Source organism: Dreissena polymorpha, chromosome 2 (genome assembly GCF_020536995.1).
Source record: "Dreissena polymorpha isolate Duluth1 chromosome 2, UMN_Dpol_1.0, whole genome shotgun sequence".
NCBI classification, from domain to species: domain Eukaryota; kingdom Metazoa; phylum Mollusca; class Bivalvia; order Myida; family Dreissenidae; genus Dreissena; species Dreissena polymorpha.
The window spans coordinates 91,828,522-91,846,883 of record NC_068356.1 but is presented as its reverse complement, the minus strand read 5'-3'; the positions used below and the strand labels follow the sequence as shown (position 1 = coordinate 91,846,883).

General features: G+C 36.4%; 1 protein-coding gene across 3 annotated transcripts in view; it reads right to left on the bottom strand.

Annotated features, from left to right (window-relative positions):
- The window catches only part of LOC127868046 (uncharacterized), a 42,652-nt gene that overhangs the window by 13,702 nt on the left and 10,588 nt on the right, over positions 1 to 18,362 (bottom strand). Inside the window, exon 2 of one of the 3 annotated variants that reach the window (XM_052409616.1) lies at positions 17,677 to 17,719. Coding sequence is in view for 2 of the 3 variants with exons in the window: in XM_052409614.1 (XP_052265574.1) it covers positions 17,677 to 17,729 (53 nt within the window). In the remaining variant the exon portion in view is untranslated. Of the gene's footprint in view, positions 1 to 160; positions 366 to 17,676; positions 17,913 to 18,362 lie in introns of those variants that run through there. The other 2 variants (XM_052409614.1, XM_052409615.1) reach the window with 2 other exon arrangements.

Sequence of the window (18,362 nt, the reverse complement as noted above, 5' to 3'; positions counted from 1 at the left end):
TTACATTATCCTATGCGAAACAAGAACACAAGCCAACAACATAGTTAGAATATCTAGTTATTTGTTAAAATACATATTTAATCACACCATATTCAAGAAACAAACACAATCGTGCCTAACATGCAAAAAGTCACAAAAACACATATTAATTAACACTTACATTTTGATCCTTATAGAATTGTAAACATGAAATAGCAAGTGTATGATAATCCACAGCACTTTATCCTCTCCAGAGCTTTTGTTATTTAAACCTCGGTTTAAATGAAACAATGCTCTATAATCATTTAGACGAACTTCTGAAGCTACAATACTTTTGTACGCTGACGTTCCTCTCTACACTCCGGTACCTTATCTACCGCTGCGCTTAATTGTGCGCATATTTATAGAGTCAAACCACGTGATACACCACGCGCTATATTGGATACGGTCCAAGTCATTATTCATTAATCGCCAGCAAAAAATGTGTAGTCTCGGTGAGAACCTAGTTAAGCGTTACAAGCTGCTAGGCAACGTTGCTGTGTATCGATGTTATCCCAGACGCTAAGCTTCGAAATTCTTTCGCATTGGCTTTCACCCAAAATTCGTGCTATAACAGGTTTACACAAGTATGTTCTTGAATGCACCTCGTTTAGTTACTGTGGAGAAAAGCGTTACAGAAGAGTTAAGCTCTTAACCCACCGGAAATAAGGAGTCTTACTCATTGCGATAAAGTCCTTCGCAAAAGAGCGGAAGAGACCAATTGACAGCACAATGAACAATCACAGCTTTAGTGTTTAAGAGACAATAATTAGTGGCACTTTCCATAAACTAATGAGCTGTTCAATTTTAAAATTACCAGAGAAAATAAAGTTCATACATAGACCTACTAGTACGGCTTTGACATTTATGCATTATTCAGAATATCTCAGGTGTTATTTTCTATTTTCCTGTTTACATTTGTAACATGTAACAAAATAAGAATATAGTGAATTGTGGACGAATAATAGCTTCTGTACTTTGATCATTATCCCCACGCTTTTTGAAAAGCATGTGGATATTGTGGTTATCTCTGCCGTCTGTCTGTCCGTCCGTCCAGGCCACTATCTCCTCCTACACTATTAGCACTAGATCCTTGAAACTTGCACACATGGTAGCTATGAGCATATGTGCGACCCTACACTAGTTGGAATTTTGATCTGACCCCTGGGTCAAAAGTTATGGGGGTTCGGGTGGGGCCGGGTCAGGTATTTTCACTCATTTTTTTAGGTTATTTTACATTAACTTCTTCATTTCAACACCGATTTACTTCAAATTGATACTGAACCTCTCTTATGACAATACGGTCAATCTCAACTATGCATGGCCCCTTTACGAACACTGGGGCGCCCCGCCCACATAGACCACACACACCCAAAATTGCCTTTTACTATAATTTCTACACTGATTCACTTCAAATTGATACTGAACCTCTCTTATGACAATACGGTCAATCTCAACTATGCATGGCCCCATTACCAACCCTGGGGCGCCCGGCCCACATAGACCACACCCACCCAAAATTGCCTTTTACTATAATTTCTTCATTTCTACACCGATTCACTTCAAATTGATACTGAATTTCTCTTATGACAATACGGTCAATCTCAACTATGCATGGCCCCATTATCAATCCTGGGGCGCCCCGCCCACCTAGGCCACGCCCACCCAAAATTGCCTTTTACTATAATTTCTTCATTTGTACACTGATTCACTTCTAATTGATACTGAACTTCTCTAATGACAATACGGTCAATGTCAACTATGCATGGCCCCATTACCAACCCTGGGGCACCCCGCCCACAAAGGCCACACCCACCCAAAATTGCCTTTTACTATAACTTCTTCATTTTTACACCGATTCACTTCTAATTGATACTGAACTTCTCTTATGACAATTCGGTAAATCTCAACTATGCATGGCCCCATTACCAACCCTGGGGTGCCCCTGGGTCAAACATGCGGCGTGGGGATACGCGTCGGCCTCTGCCGCGCCATTTCTAGTTTTTATTATAATGATTATGATTTAATTGAATTAATGATTTATATTTAATAATAATGACATTGATATTGAATGAGCATGCCCGGCCTGGCTGAACAAGTTGTAAATTATGATAATTATTTTGATATGAAAATTTTGAACAATATTGATCAGTCCACTTTTTGTGAAACAACTCATTTAAAACAAGTTTCATGATCCTAGGCCTAAGCGTTCTTGAGTTATCATCCGGAAACCATTTTACTATTTCAGGTCACCGTGACCTTAACCTTCAACCTAGTGACCTCAAAATCAATAGGGGTCATCTGCAAGTCATGATCAATGTACCTATGAAGTTTCATGATCCTAGTCCCAAGCGTTCTTGAGTTATCATCCGGAAACCACCTGGTGGACGGACCGACCGACAGACCGACCGACCGACATGTGCAAAGCAATATACACTCTCTTCTTCGAAGGGGGGCATAATAACATTTTTGGAAGAACAAGAGCTGTCACCATAGGATGACATATGCCCCCCTATAAAGGCTTGATAGAAGTTATAAGCATTTTTCGAAACCTAAATACTAAATCCTTGAAATGCACTAAGTGACCCCATGACCTAGTTTTGACCCGGCATGACCCATATTCGAACTTGACCTAGATATTGTCTAGATACTACTTCTGACCAAGTTCGGTAAAGATCGGATGAAAACTATTTGAACTAGAAATGGCGCGGCAGAGGCCGACGCGTATCCCCACGCCGAATGTTTGACCTAGGTGTGCCCCAGGGTTGGTAATGGGGCCATGCATAGCTGAGATTGACCGTATTGTCATAAGAGAAGTTCATCATCAATTAGAAGTGAATTGGTGTAGAAATGAAGAAGTTATAGTAAAAGGCAATTTTGGGTGGGTGTGACATATGTGGGCAGGGCGCCCCAGGGTTGGTAATGGGGCCATGCATAGTTGAGATTGACCGTATTGTCATAAGAGAGGTTCAGTATCAATTTGAAGTGAATCGGTGTAGAAATGAAGAAATTATAGTAAAAGGCAATTTTGGGTGGGTGTGGTCTATGTGGGCGGGGCGCCCCAGGGTTGGTAATGGGGCCATGCATAGTTGAGATTGACTGTATTGTCATAAGAGAAGTTCAATATCAATTTGAAGTGAATCGGTGTAGAAATGAAGAAATTATAGTAAAGGCAATTTTGGGTGGGTGTGGTCTATGTGGGCGGGGCCCCAGGGTTGGTTATGGGGCCATGCATAGTTGAGATTGACCCTAATGTCATAAGAGAAGTTCAGTATCAATTTGAAGTGAATCCGTGTAGAAATGAAAAAATTATAGTAAATGGAATTTTTTGGTGGGTGTGGCCTATGTGGGCGGGCGCCCCAGGGTTGGGATTGGGGCCATGCATAGTTGAGATTGACCCTAATGTCATAACAAAAGTTCAGTATCAATTTGAAGTGAATCCGTGTAGAAATGAAAAAATTATAGTAAATGGAAATTTTTGGTGGGTGTGGCCTATGTGGGCGGGGCGCCCCAGGGTTGGGAATGGGGCCATGCATGGTTGAGATTGACCGTATTGTCATAGGTGAGGTCCAGTATCAATTTGAAATGAATCGGTGTAGAAATAAAGAAGTAAATGTAAAATAACCTAAAAAAATGAGTGATAATTTCTGACGCGGCCCCACCCCAACCCCTATAACTTTTGACCCAGGGGTCAGATCAAAATTCCAAATAGTGCAGGGTCGCACATATGCTCATAGCTACCATGTGTGTAAATTTCAAGGTTCTAGTGCTTTTAGTGTAGGAGGAGATAGTGGCCAGGACGGACGGACAGACGGACGGACAGACGGACGGACGGACGGCGGAGATCACCACAATATCCCCACCTTTTTTTCAAAAAGCGTGGGGATAATTAGAGAGCGGACACGAAAAGTGTGAAAGGGGGCATAAAAATATAACCCTATTGGGTCAGGTTTCTCCAAACTTCTAACAGCCAATAAAACAATACAGCCTGTTAACTTCAGATATAATATAGATATAAATTTAAATAATACAAACAACTTATCAAATATTTTTAAATTACTTCACTATAAAAACCAATACTGAATAACATTTCAAAAAAAAAACAACAACAACACAAACAAAGTTTGTCATTCAATACTTTATATTGACAATTGTAAACATTGAATCTAAAAAGCTCCATTAAAAAAAGAATACAATTAAAGAAAGAAAACAAGATGTGTTTGTTAAACACTATGTCCCCACCATATATTTAACCTTTGACCTTGAAGGTTGACCTTGACCTTTCACCACTCAAAATGTGCAGCTCCATGAGATACACATGCATGCCAAATATCAAGTTGCTATCTTCAATATTGCAAAAGTTATGGCCAATATTAAAGTTTGACTCAAACAAACAAACAAACCAACAAACAGACAAGGCAAAAACAACATGTCCCCCAGTATAGACTGGGGGACATAAAAAGTAACCGTCAACTGGGCTGGAACCACTGGCCTCTGGAGTAAAAGTTTATCGCTTAGACCACTCGGCCATCCGTGCTCATACAATGAGTGATGTATTTTATACTTTATACAAGCAATCCTTGTAGTATCACAAAATATAACGACAACAATTTTAACAGAACTCTTCAAATTATTCAATCGTTTCGTGTTGCAGCGCTTTATAATTTTCAGGGTTTTTATTCGTCAAAAGATGCATATAATGGATATTTTAGAGCACTGTAAATGTTCAGTATTCCTATTTCCTCAAAAATATCATACCTACAACGAAAATTTGGGAATCTGAAACATTTTTTTTATTTTTTCAATTTACCAAAATGTGAAAAGGCCCCTTTAATATAAAAAACTAACAGGCTATGCGAAGGTAGTTGGCAATACAACCAATACTAATGCTCTTTAATTGATAACTATGAAAAATGTATTCATGGTCCTCTGGATTTCATCTTACAAAATGATTTAGAGTTTAGTAACATGCATGTGATACTAGTATGCGATTTAACGCTTTTGTGAAGCAGCCTATTTCCTCCATCGAAATCCTAAGTGCCTGTACTTAGTAACATCTTGTTTGTCACTGTCGCTCAAGTGGCTCTACTAAATTCACCAAAACTCTATGGCCCTTGAAAACTTTAAAAAATACAGCTGTTCATAATGTTTTTGTATGCCACTCAATATCTCTGAACAGATGACATTTTGGAAACAACAACAGACATAGCAGCATGAATGATGGAGGAGTAGTATTTAGCAAATCACCACTATTGTAATATATTACCAAAGAAACACAAGTGCAGTTAAACTTCTTAACAATAAATATTTTTGCATTTGGCACTGAATTTAATACCATCCACCTATTAATTGTTTATTGTGCTACCAGTATTTTGATAAGGATTATTATAAGTTTATGATTGTAATTTCTCATTTCAGATCTCAGATATCAGCATTTTAAGTTTTTTGCTATTGTTGTCACAGTATTTGAGAATATTATATCAATTAAATCTATGATAAGCAACTTTGTTATTACAGCACTGTCATAAAGAAGCATCCTTCTTGTCACAATAGTATAGTTTGCTTATAGATATTTCAACTTTATACTAGTATTATTAGTTACACCGTTTGTAACTGACGGTGTATGGGATATACACCCTCAGTTATTTCATACCATAATTTTTTTATGAGAGTGAGTATGGTATTAAATTACTGAGGGTGTATATCCCATACACCATCAGTTACTAATGGTGTTACGATTATATCTCAACCGACTACTCGATTACTCGGGTAGTATGGAAATAACTCGGTGCGTATGGAAAATACTCCATGGGCGCGTGGCCGCTCTAAGCCAATCAGATTAGGTCATTTTTGAAGCAGGTGAGATATATATACCAGTACACCATATAACATGGTTAAACATGCAATAAAGTTTTCCTTGGTTATCAAAAAATATCAATGTGAACTTTTATATTCTGAAGCAGTAAACCTCATTATCTAAACAACAACTAATATGCAAATTAAATAACTATATTCCATGTATATGTTATTAATAAAGTGAACAATAATTTGATTTTTTTATGAACATGCATATAATTAAAAACAATTTTTGCTTAAAACCCTTAAATTAAACAAAATTCTCATTGTTATCAGCATATCTTCACCATATAGTTTTATTATCAATTTCAATATGTAGAAACTTTGCCATATTTACCTGCATGGGTAGCAATTGTAGTTATTGCAGTAAAATCATTATGAATGCAAGGTACCCGTATAAATGTTCTGCTAGCTGCATGCATACTTTTGATAAATGGGGTCTCGTATTGGTGTCTTAATTCTGTAGACTTGAGTTTAACCCTTACCTCAAATAGTATCGAAAATCAATTTATTTGGACTTTGTGATGGTTTAAAGTGCCTTTATTTGTAACAAATACTGCAGTATTTTCACACGGATTTGTCTCGTTGTCTTGTTGTTCCAAATTTGTTTCTAATGTTAAAGCTTTCTAAATTTATCAATAATTCTTATAAAAGCTTGAATAACTTAATTTTTTCACAGCTTGATCCATGTACAAAGACATTTTTAATAAGGATTTACCTGAACTAATAAAACTATTATCAGATTATTTGTTGTTTTTAACAGGTTTGGCTTATAGCTTTTGGCATTGTATTGGTACAACATTCCTTGCCAATCAACAAACATCTTAAAGATGCAATATGTATCACTTTTTAATCAAGATTCCTTCATAAAAGTGTTGTTTATTGTTGATTTGACAACAAACATTTCTGTATTGGTTTTCTATAACCACCTGGTAACGCCACTTAATTATGCAACAATTCCTAGGTAACACCAAACTAGTATAAATGGTGTTTCTCTATTCGAGGTTGCAGTCCGGCTTCCTCCAACCTCTCACAGAGCAACAAAGTTGTTACTTCAAAATCATTCGATACTTCATTTCCCATTGACAGTTTGCAAACAACGAAACGTATTAGAGAGAATTTCAAGAAGATTAACTAGATAACTAGAGTGTTAACAAGATTTTACTATAGCCATATAAGGAAAAATGCCCCGCCCCTTGGAAGCCTTTTTTTTCAAGCAAACATAATTATTTTCGAACTCATCTAAGATATCATTGAGACCAATCTTCTGACCAAATTTCATGAAGATTGGAAATAAATGTGGCCTCTAGAGTGTTTACAAGGTTTTACTATAGTTATAAATAGCCATATAAGGAAAAATGCCCCGCCCCTGGTGGCCATGTTTTTTAAGCAACCAAAACCATTTTCGAACTCATCCAAGATATCATTGGGACAAATCTTCTGACCAAGTTTCATGATGATCGGAAAATAAATGTGACCTCTAGAGTGTTAACAAGGTTTTACTATAGCCATATAAGGAAAATAGCCCTGCCCCATTGGTGGCCATGTTTTTCAACCAACCGGCATCATTTTTGAACTCGTCCAAGATATTATAGTGATGAATCTTCTGACAGAGTTTCATGAAGATCGGACAATAAATGTGGCCTCTACAGTGTTAACAAGATTTTATTAAAGCCTTATATAGTGCTTTAAGGAAAAATGCCCCGCCCCTTGGCGGCCATGTTTTTCAAGCAAAGGTAATCATTTTCGAACTCATCCAAGATATCATTGGGACAAATCTTCTGACCAAGTTTCATGATGATCGGAGAATAAATGTGACCTCTATAGAGTGTTAACAAGGTTTTACTATAGCCTTATATAGCCATATAAGAAAAAATGCCCCGCCCCTTGGCGGCCGATGTTTTTTACGCAAACGTAACCATTTTCGAACTCATCCAAGATATACTTAAGACAAATCTTCTGACCATATTTCATCAAGATTGGACAATAAATGTGGCCTCTAGAATGTTAACAAGGTTTTACTATATACAGACATATAAGGAAAAATGCCCCGCCCCCTGGCGGCCATGTTTTTAAACCAACCGGCATCATTTTCAAACTCGTCCAAGATATTATTGGGATGAATCTTCTGACCAAGTTTCATGAAGATTGGACAATAAATGTGGCCTCTAGAGTGTTAACAAGATTTTAATATAGCCATATAAGGAAAAATGCCTTGTACCTTGGCAGCCATGTTTTTCAAGCAAATGTTTCCATTTTTGAACTCATCCAAGATATCAGTGGAACAAATCTTCTGAGCAAGTTTCATGAAGATTGGAAAAATAAATGTGGCCTCTAGAGTGTTAACAAGGTTTTTTTATAGCCATATAAGAAAAAATGCCCCACCCCCTGGCAGCCATGTTTTTCAACCAACTGGCATCATTTTCGAACTCATCCAAGATATTATTGGGATAAATCGTCTGACCAAGTTTTATGAAGATCAGACAATAAATGTGGCCTCTAGAGTATTAACAAGATTTTACTATAGCCATATAAGGAAAAATGCCCAGCCCCTTGGCAGCCATGGTTTCCAAGCAAACGTAACCATTTTCGAACTCATCCAAGATATCATTGAAACCAATCTTCTGATCAAATTTCATGAAGATTGGACAATAAATGTGGCCTCTAGAGAGTTAACAAGGCAAATGTTGACGCCGCACAACGCACAACGGACAAAAAGCGATCACAAAAGCTCACCATGAGCACGTTGTGCTCAGGTGAGCTAAAAATATAAGCAAAGAACAAACATCCCTTAACATGCTGTATTGTCCGAGTTGTTTAACATGGGGGGGGGGGGGGCAAGAGATAATTTATGGACAGATTTAGCTATTTAATTGCTTGCTGGACAAGTTGCTGATGGCTTTAAATAAAGCTTTAAATAAAGCATCTGGTCAATGTGAGATTACACCTCCCTTAGCCTTAGCCCTGGAACAGAGACGTAGAGTAGACGTCTACATCTCTGGTGCAAATGATTAAAAAGCACCCAACTTCATGTCAGCAAGCTATTTTCCCACAGGTGATAAGTCTGCTGCTATGTTGTAAGCCCTGACAAGCCTGATCTAGTTGTCAGAGCTCCACAAATCAACAAAAGAATTCGGTCAGTATGCCATTATTTCGCTAGCAATCCTGGCAAACAAACTGGGCCTATTTACACATTCATCAGAGCCTCAGAGGCAGTTAACCTCCATTACACAATTTATTTACATTTTCTGGATGAATAAACATCTCACATGTATCTGTGATAAGTGGGAGTTTTGGTGGTCTATTCAGGGCCTGAGGATGTATTATGTATGGACTAAAACTGTGTTTCTGTTTAACAACATAATAACTTACAAAAGACTCAAGAAGATAAGGTCCGATTAAGAATCCTACCCAATTACACAAAGATGCAAAATAAAGATACACAAAAACTGCAAATTTAAAAGAACATGTACCAGTATGCAATATACACAATTATTCCATTCAGAAGTGCCAAACCACATAAAAACAAGAGGGCCTCAAAGGCCCAAAGTCACTCACCTGAGATAACAAGATATTATTGGGACAAATCTTCTGACCAATTTTCATGAAGACCGCCCCTTGGAAGCCATGTTTTTCAAGCAAACATAGTTATCTTCGAACTCATCCAAGATATCATTGAGACCAATCTTTTGACCAAATTTGATTAAGATTGGACAATAAATGTGGCCTCTAGAGTGTTAACAAGGTTTTGCTATAGCCATATAAGAAAAAATGCCCCGCCCCCTGGAGGCCATGTTTTTCAACCAAAGGGCATCATTTTTTAACTCTTCTAAGATTTCATTGGGATGAATGTTCTGACCAAGTTTCATGAAGATTGGGCAATAAATGTGGCCTCTAGAGTGTTAACAAGATTTTACTATAGCCATATAAGGAAAAATGCCCCGCCCTTGGCAGCCATGTTTTTCAAGCAAAGTTAACCATTTTTGAACACATCCAAGATATCATTGGACAAAATCTTCTGAGCAAGTTTCATGAAGATCGCAAAATAAATGTGGACTCAGAGTGTTAAGGTGGGTTCCCACTGCAGATCCGATCAACTTGATTATCCCGATCACCAAAATTTCCCAACCAAACCCGACCAAGCTCGACCAAAAAGGGTATACACGACTTCTTCTCGACCTCTTGTCAATAAAACACGACCCCCACACGACTCATTCATGACGTCCACACAACCATCTTTCCGATTTCCGCTTGATAATCTCGACCTATACACAAGCCCTATACGATCTTAGCTCGATCAAGTGGACCTCAGCTCGATCGCCACCAGATCTTCACATGACCAGATCGTGATGCGATCTAAAATAACTCGGGTAGAGGTCGAGCGGATCGGGTACAGATCGTGACATGAGCTCGTGTGGGTATGGTCAATAGCAATCTGGAAGTGATCGTATACGGTCGAGTAGCCGTCAGGTAGCAGTCAAGTAAATCTGAACATCAAATCGAATAGAGGTTGATTGGTTCGTGTTGCGATCTAAAATAACTCGGGTAAAGGTCGAGCGGATCGGGTACAGATCGTGTAAAAGATGTCAATCCGATCGCCACAAGATTGCTTCACGATCTTCTACACGACTCATACACGACCACTTCCCGAGCGCTTCTCGATCCATTTCCTACTCGACCGCTATTCGATGTTTTTTGACATGTCAACAAATAACGGGTAGGAAGCCCAACCAATGTCGACCTACCCGACCGCCCTCGACCACTCATGCCGACCGAACCAGACCAGTACCCGACCGCTTGGTCGGGCTTGATCGAGTTGATCTGATCGGCAGTGGAAACCCAGCTTTAACAAGGTTTTACTATAGCCATATATGGAAAAATGCCCCGCCCCCTGGCAGCCATGTTTTTCAACCAACCGGCTTCATTTTCAAACTCGTCCAAGATATTATTGGGATGAATCTTCTGACCAAGTTTCATGAAGATCAGACAATAAATGTGGCCTCTAGAGTGTTAACAAGATTTTTTATTATAGCCATATATAGCCAAATAAGGAAAAATGCCTTGCCCCTTGACAGCCATGTTTTTCAAGCAAAGGTTACCATTTTCAAACTCATCCAAGATATCATTGGGACAAATCTTCTGACCAAGTTTCATGAAGATCGGAAAATAAATGTGGCCTCTATAGAGTGTTTACAAGGTTTTACTATAGCCATATAAGGAAAAATGCCCCACCCCCTGGTGGCCATGTTTTTCAACCAACCGGCATCATTTTCGAACTCTTCCAAGATATTATTGGGATGAATCTTCTGACCAAGTTTCATATAGATTAGACAATAAATGAGGCCTCTAGAGTGTTAACAAGATATAACTATAGCCATATATAGCCATGTAAGGAAAAATGCCCCGCCCCTTGGCAGCCATGTTTTTCAAGCAAAGGTTACCATTTTTGAACTCATCCAAGATATCATTGGAAAAAATCTTCTGAGCAAGTTTCATGAAGATCGGAAATTAAATGTGGACTCTAGAGTGTTAACAAGGTTTTACTAAAGCCATATAAGGAAAAATGCCCCGCCCCCTGGCAGCCATGTTTTTCAACCAAGCGACATCATTTTCAAACTCGTCCAAGATATTATTGGTATGAATCTCCTGACCAAGTTTCATGAAGATCAGACAATAAATGTGGCCTTTAGAGTGTTAACAAGGTTTTACTATAGCCATATAAGGAAAAATTCCCCGCCCCCTGGCGGCCATGTTTTTCAACCAACCGGCATCATTTTTTGACTTGTCCAAGATATTATTAGGATGAATCTTCTGAACAAGGTTCATGAAGATCAGACAATAAATGTGGCCTCTAGAGCGTTAACAAGATTTTACTATAGCCATAGCTATATAAGGAAAAATGCCCCGCCCCTTGGCAGCCATGTTTTTCAAGCAAACGTAACCATTTTCAAACTCATCCAAGATATCATTGAGACCAATCTTCTGACCAAATTTCATGACGATTGGACAATAAATGTGGCCTTTAGAGTGTTCACAAGGTTTTACTATAGCCATATATAGCCATTTAAGGAAAAATGCCCCGCCCCTTGGCAGCCATGTTTTTCACGCAAACGTAACCATTTTCGAAATCATCCAAGATATCATACAGACCAATCTTCTGACCAAATTTCATGAAGATTAGAAAATAAATGTGGCCTCTAGAGTGTTAACAAGGTTTTACTATAACCAATTAAGGAAAACTGCCTCGCCCCCTGGCGGCCATGTTTTCTCACCGATCTGGACCATTTTCGAACTCGTCCGAGATAGCAATAAAATCAATGTTTTGACCAAGCGTCATGATGATTGGGCAAAAATTGTGACTTCTAGAGTATTCACAAGGTTTCTCTATAGCCTTATAAGGAATACTGCCCTGTCCCCTGGAGCAATGTTTTTCAACGAACAGGAACCATTTTTAACACAACCAACATATCATTTAGACAAACCTTTTTACAAAGTTATATGAAGATTGGGCATCAAATGTGACTTCTACAGTGTTCACAAGGTTTTTCTTTTTTTGACCTAGTGACCTAGTTTTTGACCCAGCATGACCCAGTTTCAAACTCAGTCGAGGTATCAATGGGACAAATGTTCTGACCAAATTTCATGAAGATTAGACAATAAATGTGGCCTCTAGAGTGTTCACAAGGCAAAATGTTGACTACGGACAACACACGACGGACAAAAGGCAATCACAAAAGCTCACCATGAGCACATTTTGCTCAGGTGAGCTAAAAATAAGTAAATACAAAAGCTATATTAATTTATCCTATTGTTACCGGCAAAAACAGAAATTGAACACTTTCGACCATAAGAAGCAAAGTGAATTACGGAATATGGCTTTTCCGTTTTGCAACCAGCATAAAACCAGAACAGCCTGCGAGTAACTCAAGTAACTCCCAGTCTCTACAGGTTTTATGCTGTTGTCTTCTCATCAATATAAAAGGGTTGGAAAGGAAGCCTTTAAAACTTGAATTTTAATAAAATAAGGTTTTTAATCAAATTTAACTTTCTAAGCCTAAAGGGCCTACAAATGGGTCAAAATATGTATCTAAGGGGTAAAAGGTGAATAGATAGTTTATCCAAATCACAATCAGTGTGATCAAAGGCCAGGTAGCACACACCTTACACCGAAACAAATTTTGCATAATGCTATCAGATTATCATCATAAACCAGTGTATGGCACTATGATAAACTGATAGGTTGTAAACTTTAACCTGTACTGATTGTGGTTCGAAAGCCATTCGCAAATATAATATAGTAGAGAACAATAAATTATAATGCACGCCTTCTGATAAAAGTAGGTCACAAAATCTTAACCATGGAATTTGAGAAAAGTTAGGGTCATAATCAGCCTTGAAATTTCTGTTTTCAAACTTACTGCGTTCTCTTGATATAACTTCCTACAACACTATATCGTCACTAAATCTCTTTTTTGCATTATTTGATATGTAAATTTTTGTAACCCGAGTAATGTTTATCTCTATTGAGATCTGAATGAAAAGAAATGAAGATGACAAATACAGTCCTTTGTATAACATCATCCTCATACTGCTTTGTGAAAACAGACCTTGACTGATAATTTACAGATGTACCATACACTGTGGTTTACAACAGGGACTCAATGACTGACTTCCAGCTGTAATGTTTTAGCTTTTAAGTGCCATCCAGTTATTACCTTTGATGATTAGCTCAAGATATCACTGAATTGCTCAGTAGGTTACTAAAGAGTATTGCTAACCATGTGTTAAACTTGAAGGGAATCAAAACCTGCTGTTAACACCATTCTGAAAAAGTTTGTGATTTGGTTGTTTTTGTTGGGAAGTGATTGTGGTGAAGCAAAGTTAAAATAGGGATTTGAAATGTCTGGCCGTAATTGTTTTTTTTAACTTGCAATTTAGCTCCCAGCATCAAGTTGAATCATATAATGAAAACTAGCCAATGAAAAGAACCTTACAATAAATAAAAAATTGATCCTCTGGCAAAATATTTTGATTGACAAGTTACAACTACAAAGTTGTTTGTTTACATGTATGTTCGCATACAGTTCTCTCTTATACAATAATTAAACAGAAAGAACAAGACTATTGTCAAGCAATATAAGTCCCCTACCGGCTCCACCATTGTCAGAAATTCCAGATTTGTTTTTATATATATTTGTTGCCATAGCAACCATTTTTTTTTATTTAGGAACAAAATGAAATGACGTGCATAATGTCCATATTGCCATCTATCCATGTTTTAAGTTTCATGATAAAATATTAAGAACTTTATAAGTTATTGCAGGATCCAGAAAACCACCATTTTCAGCAGTTTTTCTAGTCTATTTGTTGCCATAGCAACCAGAATTCTTGACGTCGGAACGAAATGAAATGACCTGCATAATGTCCATATTGCCATCTATCCATGTTTCAAGTTGCATGAAAAAATATTAAGAACTTTAACAGTTATCGCAGGATCCAGAAAACCACCATTTTCAGCAGTATGTCTAGTCTATTTGTTGCCATAGCAACCAGATTTTTTTTACGTCGGAATGAAATGAAATGACGTGCATAATGCCCATATTGCCATCTATCCATGTTTCAAGTTTCATGACAAAATATTAAGAACTTTAAAAGTTATCACAAGGATACAGAAAAACCACCATTTTCAGCAGTATTTCTAGTCTATCTGTTGCCATAGCAACCATATTTTTTGACGTAGGAACAAAATGAAATGACGTGCATAATGTCCATATTGCCATCTACCCATGTTCCAAGTTTCATGAAAAAATATTAAGAACTTTTAAAGTTATCGCAGGATCCAGAAAAGTGTGACGGACGGACGGACGGAGACAAAACCATAAGTCCCCTCCGGTGAAACCGGTAGGGGACTAAAAAAACAACACCACATGCATGACATTTTATAATGTGACTACGCTGTATAATGTTTCTATTACTACTATTACCACAAAATTAGTCACTGTACAAATAAACAATTAGTTGATAAGAAAGACTGACAAAGAGTGTTATCTATTATCATCAAATCTAAAATCTGTAGTATAATGAATCTTTTGAGACTTTACCCAACTAAATAGGCAAGTTACATGAAAATAAAGTATTGTCTTAATTATTCATATCATTCAACAATCAATATGTTCATGTTCTGCTCTGTTCGGATTGTATAAAGCAGTCTTTTTAAATTATAAACAAGAGCACATAATTTTATTGTTAACAGCCCACAGTAGGCTAATAAAACACAAATAACATCAAAATGTCAATAATAATTTGTTATGCCGGATATGTTCGCTAGCCAGTATTGTGGCATTGTTATATGAATGTATTTATTCATGATATGAAACCGAGAGGGATTGCATTACATCAGAACTTAATACATTTTACTCTGGCTGATGCATGTACTCAGATGATGTAGGTTATCTGAAGCGGATATTTCTGCTTTTAAATGGTTCTAAGATTTAAAATCTCACCTTTTGTTTAATCAAAATATTTAATTTAACTGGCTGCAATAATTTGCATTATTTAAAACAATTTAACTTATTTTAAACTATTTATCAGTTTTATTTAGTGTGATTAAATATTGACCTTTACAACCAAGCTTTGTAATTCAAACCTTTTTTGTTATCACTGACACATCTTTTTGAATTGCATAAGGGTGATCTGAATGTTATACCATATCATGATGCTACATCTCTTTAGCATTTCCATCTCAGAAGCATAGTGAAAATGGATATTTGCAAACAGCTTAAAACCAGAACAGAACCAGTTTTATGTTTTTTTCACATAGCCATTTTCACTTTGCTTCTAAATGGGAAAGGGTTAAAACATGTTTAACTCCCCAATTCTTTTGACATGATTGTTCCAATGCTGTGACACCCGTTTTGTACATGTTTGTTTGATACTTATGTACGGTATGTGTGTGTCTTGTCTAGCACATTTCTGTTGTGTCTCTTTGTTTGGAAATTAATATCTGACCATCTTTCAATTAATGTCTTATCTTCATATCAATAGACCAATCAGTTCTGACCCACTGTTAGGTAAGGAAAACATAATACCTTACATCCAAAGGGGATATTAAATTGAATGACAATGAACTTGATCCCTGTATTAATACTGTTTTGTGGTTGTAAAGCTGATAAAGCAAATTGTAACAAATTTGCAGATGTAATGTTATGTAATAATCTTTGACAAATCTTGATAATAGTGAAAATAATTATTGAAAAGGTTATTGACAAAAATCTTAATATTGGTTAGTTATAAGCAATATGTAAGTTGCTTAGTTGCATAATATATTACATATACAACTTAAAAGATTACAGCCTTTCTTAATGTATACCAATAACCCAATGATGCACAAGAGAAACACAAAAAGTCAAGTGTAACACTTTTAAGAAGCAAAAAACAAAATAGACCTTTAAAATTATATTTAAAAAATCACTATGAAAATACAATTGTAGAAATTATTATTTGATGAGTTATTTATGACTAATACAACCATAAGAAACCCTGTAATGTGGGATTTTGGTACCTGCTTAATTGTCTAAAGAGGGTGTTCAACTTAATGAAAATCCCGTTATAGATAACTATATGATAGACATATAGATAGCTATATGTTATTTTAATGTTATTTTAAAACTACTATTTTTTGCCTTTGCATAATAAATAAATGATAAAATACCCTTCTTATCATATGAAAAAATAATCATCAAAATCATCTGGAATATCCCTTTATAAGCAAAGTGAAAATGGCTATATGCAAACAGCATAAAATGCTGTTTGCTGCTCATCAGTATCTAAGGGTTGGAAATGAGTGTTTAAAACTTGAATATAGTAAGAAAGGTCTTTAATTAAATATAACTTTTTAAGGGACTACAAATGCGTCAAAATATGTATCTAAGTGGTAAAGGGTTAAATGGGCGGAGCAACCATTGGTTTTCTCCTGCTGGTGCAGAAGCCGCTTAAGTTTCACTTCATGTGTATTTGACTTTCAACAGTTCATTTGTGAATGCAACTTTCAAGGAATGACTTAATAAAACATCATATCTATCAGACATCCTACTGAACTTTCTTGCTGGATTTGTTTTACAGCCAAACAACATCTGTTGATCTACACTCATCTACAAAGAGCAATGATTGACAGCTCTTATTCTTGTTGAGACTCAAATCTGTATCTCTGCAGATGTAAAACTATCATGTTATAGGAGCATGATTTTGGGTATGCCTGGATCTCTCAGGAAATTGGAAATATTGATGTATTTATCGGTATGTTTAAACAAAGACTTCTAGACTGCTATACCCAGATTTGGCATAATGATATTAATGTTTCCAGTAGATGTTATCATTATAAACATTTTTAATCTCTTCTTAATGTTGAAAGGTATTTAGTTATGGATATGCTTTTTATTTATAAAAAATCTTTTTCAAAATTTAGATGTTCCAATCATAAACTTAGAATAGAAGTATGTAGACACATGAATATTCACTGAGAACAAAGACTTTGTATATATTGCTTAAACGATAGTAATATTTCATTTCTTGACTGGGAATTTTATGCATTCTTCCATTGTATAAGGTATAATGATATTCGTTAACGCTATCTTTTTAACTGGCCGTTGGCCTTATTATTGGATAAATTGAGTTGAGTTAACCCATCACTTTGGAGTGCAGAAACTGTTTAAGATTGCCTGATACTGATTAAAATGACAAACAAGTGCTCAAGGCAACGTGTCTAAAAATAGTTAAATGCAAAATATTTTAAAAACAACTTACCCAAAACGTGATTCTGGAACACCATCCACAGAATGCTGCACAACTGAAATCATTCAAACCCCAAAATTAAAATGTCACTTGGGACTAGGAGTCAAATTATTTCTGGTTGCTGGTTCAGTCCCAGACGCATTGCATCACACAAAAAGGCCCTCTGTCCATTTAGAGCACTACAGAAACAATAACATCATCTGTGACCAGGGGTGTTCAGAGAAGAAGTATCACACATCCAGATTTATGACCAGTTATCAGGACAATTGGAGCCTATCTTGTTTTAATTGAAGATTTATTAGTACAGGTCACATGGAATAGTTCTTGTGTTCTCTAATCCCATGGGGAAAGTGTTTTTTTCATGGCCACTTTTCATTACCTTAGAACCCCATTTAAACACACAGATAAAGCCAAAATGAAGCTGAATGCAACTAAAGGGATTATTTTTAACACATAAGTGTTTTTGGTTTTGAGGAAATGAGGCCAAAGAAGTGTAGAAGATTTTCTAGGAACTATATAAAATTATTAAAGGATACAAAGAAAATGTTAATAATGATAACTTTCTCTCAATCATAAAGCAAATCAATAAGGTATTAATTTAAATAAGAAATTAAGAACAATTCATTATTTGTTAATGATTTCATAAACAGTGACAGGTGTTTATGGCCCAAAATTATTAATTTATTAATTTATCGTAT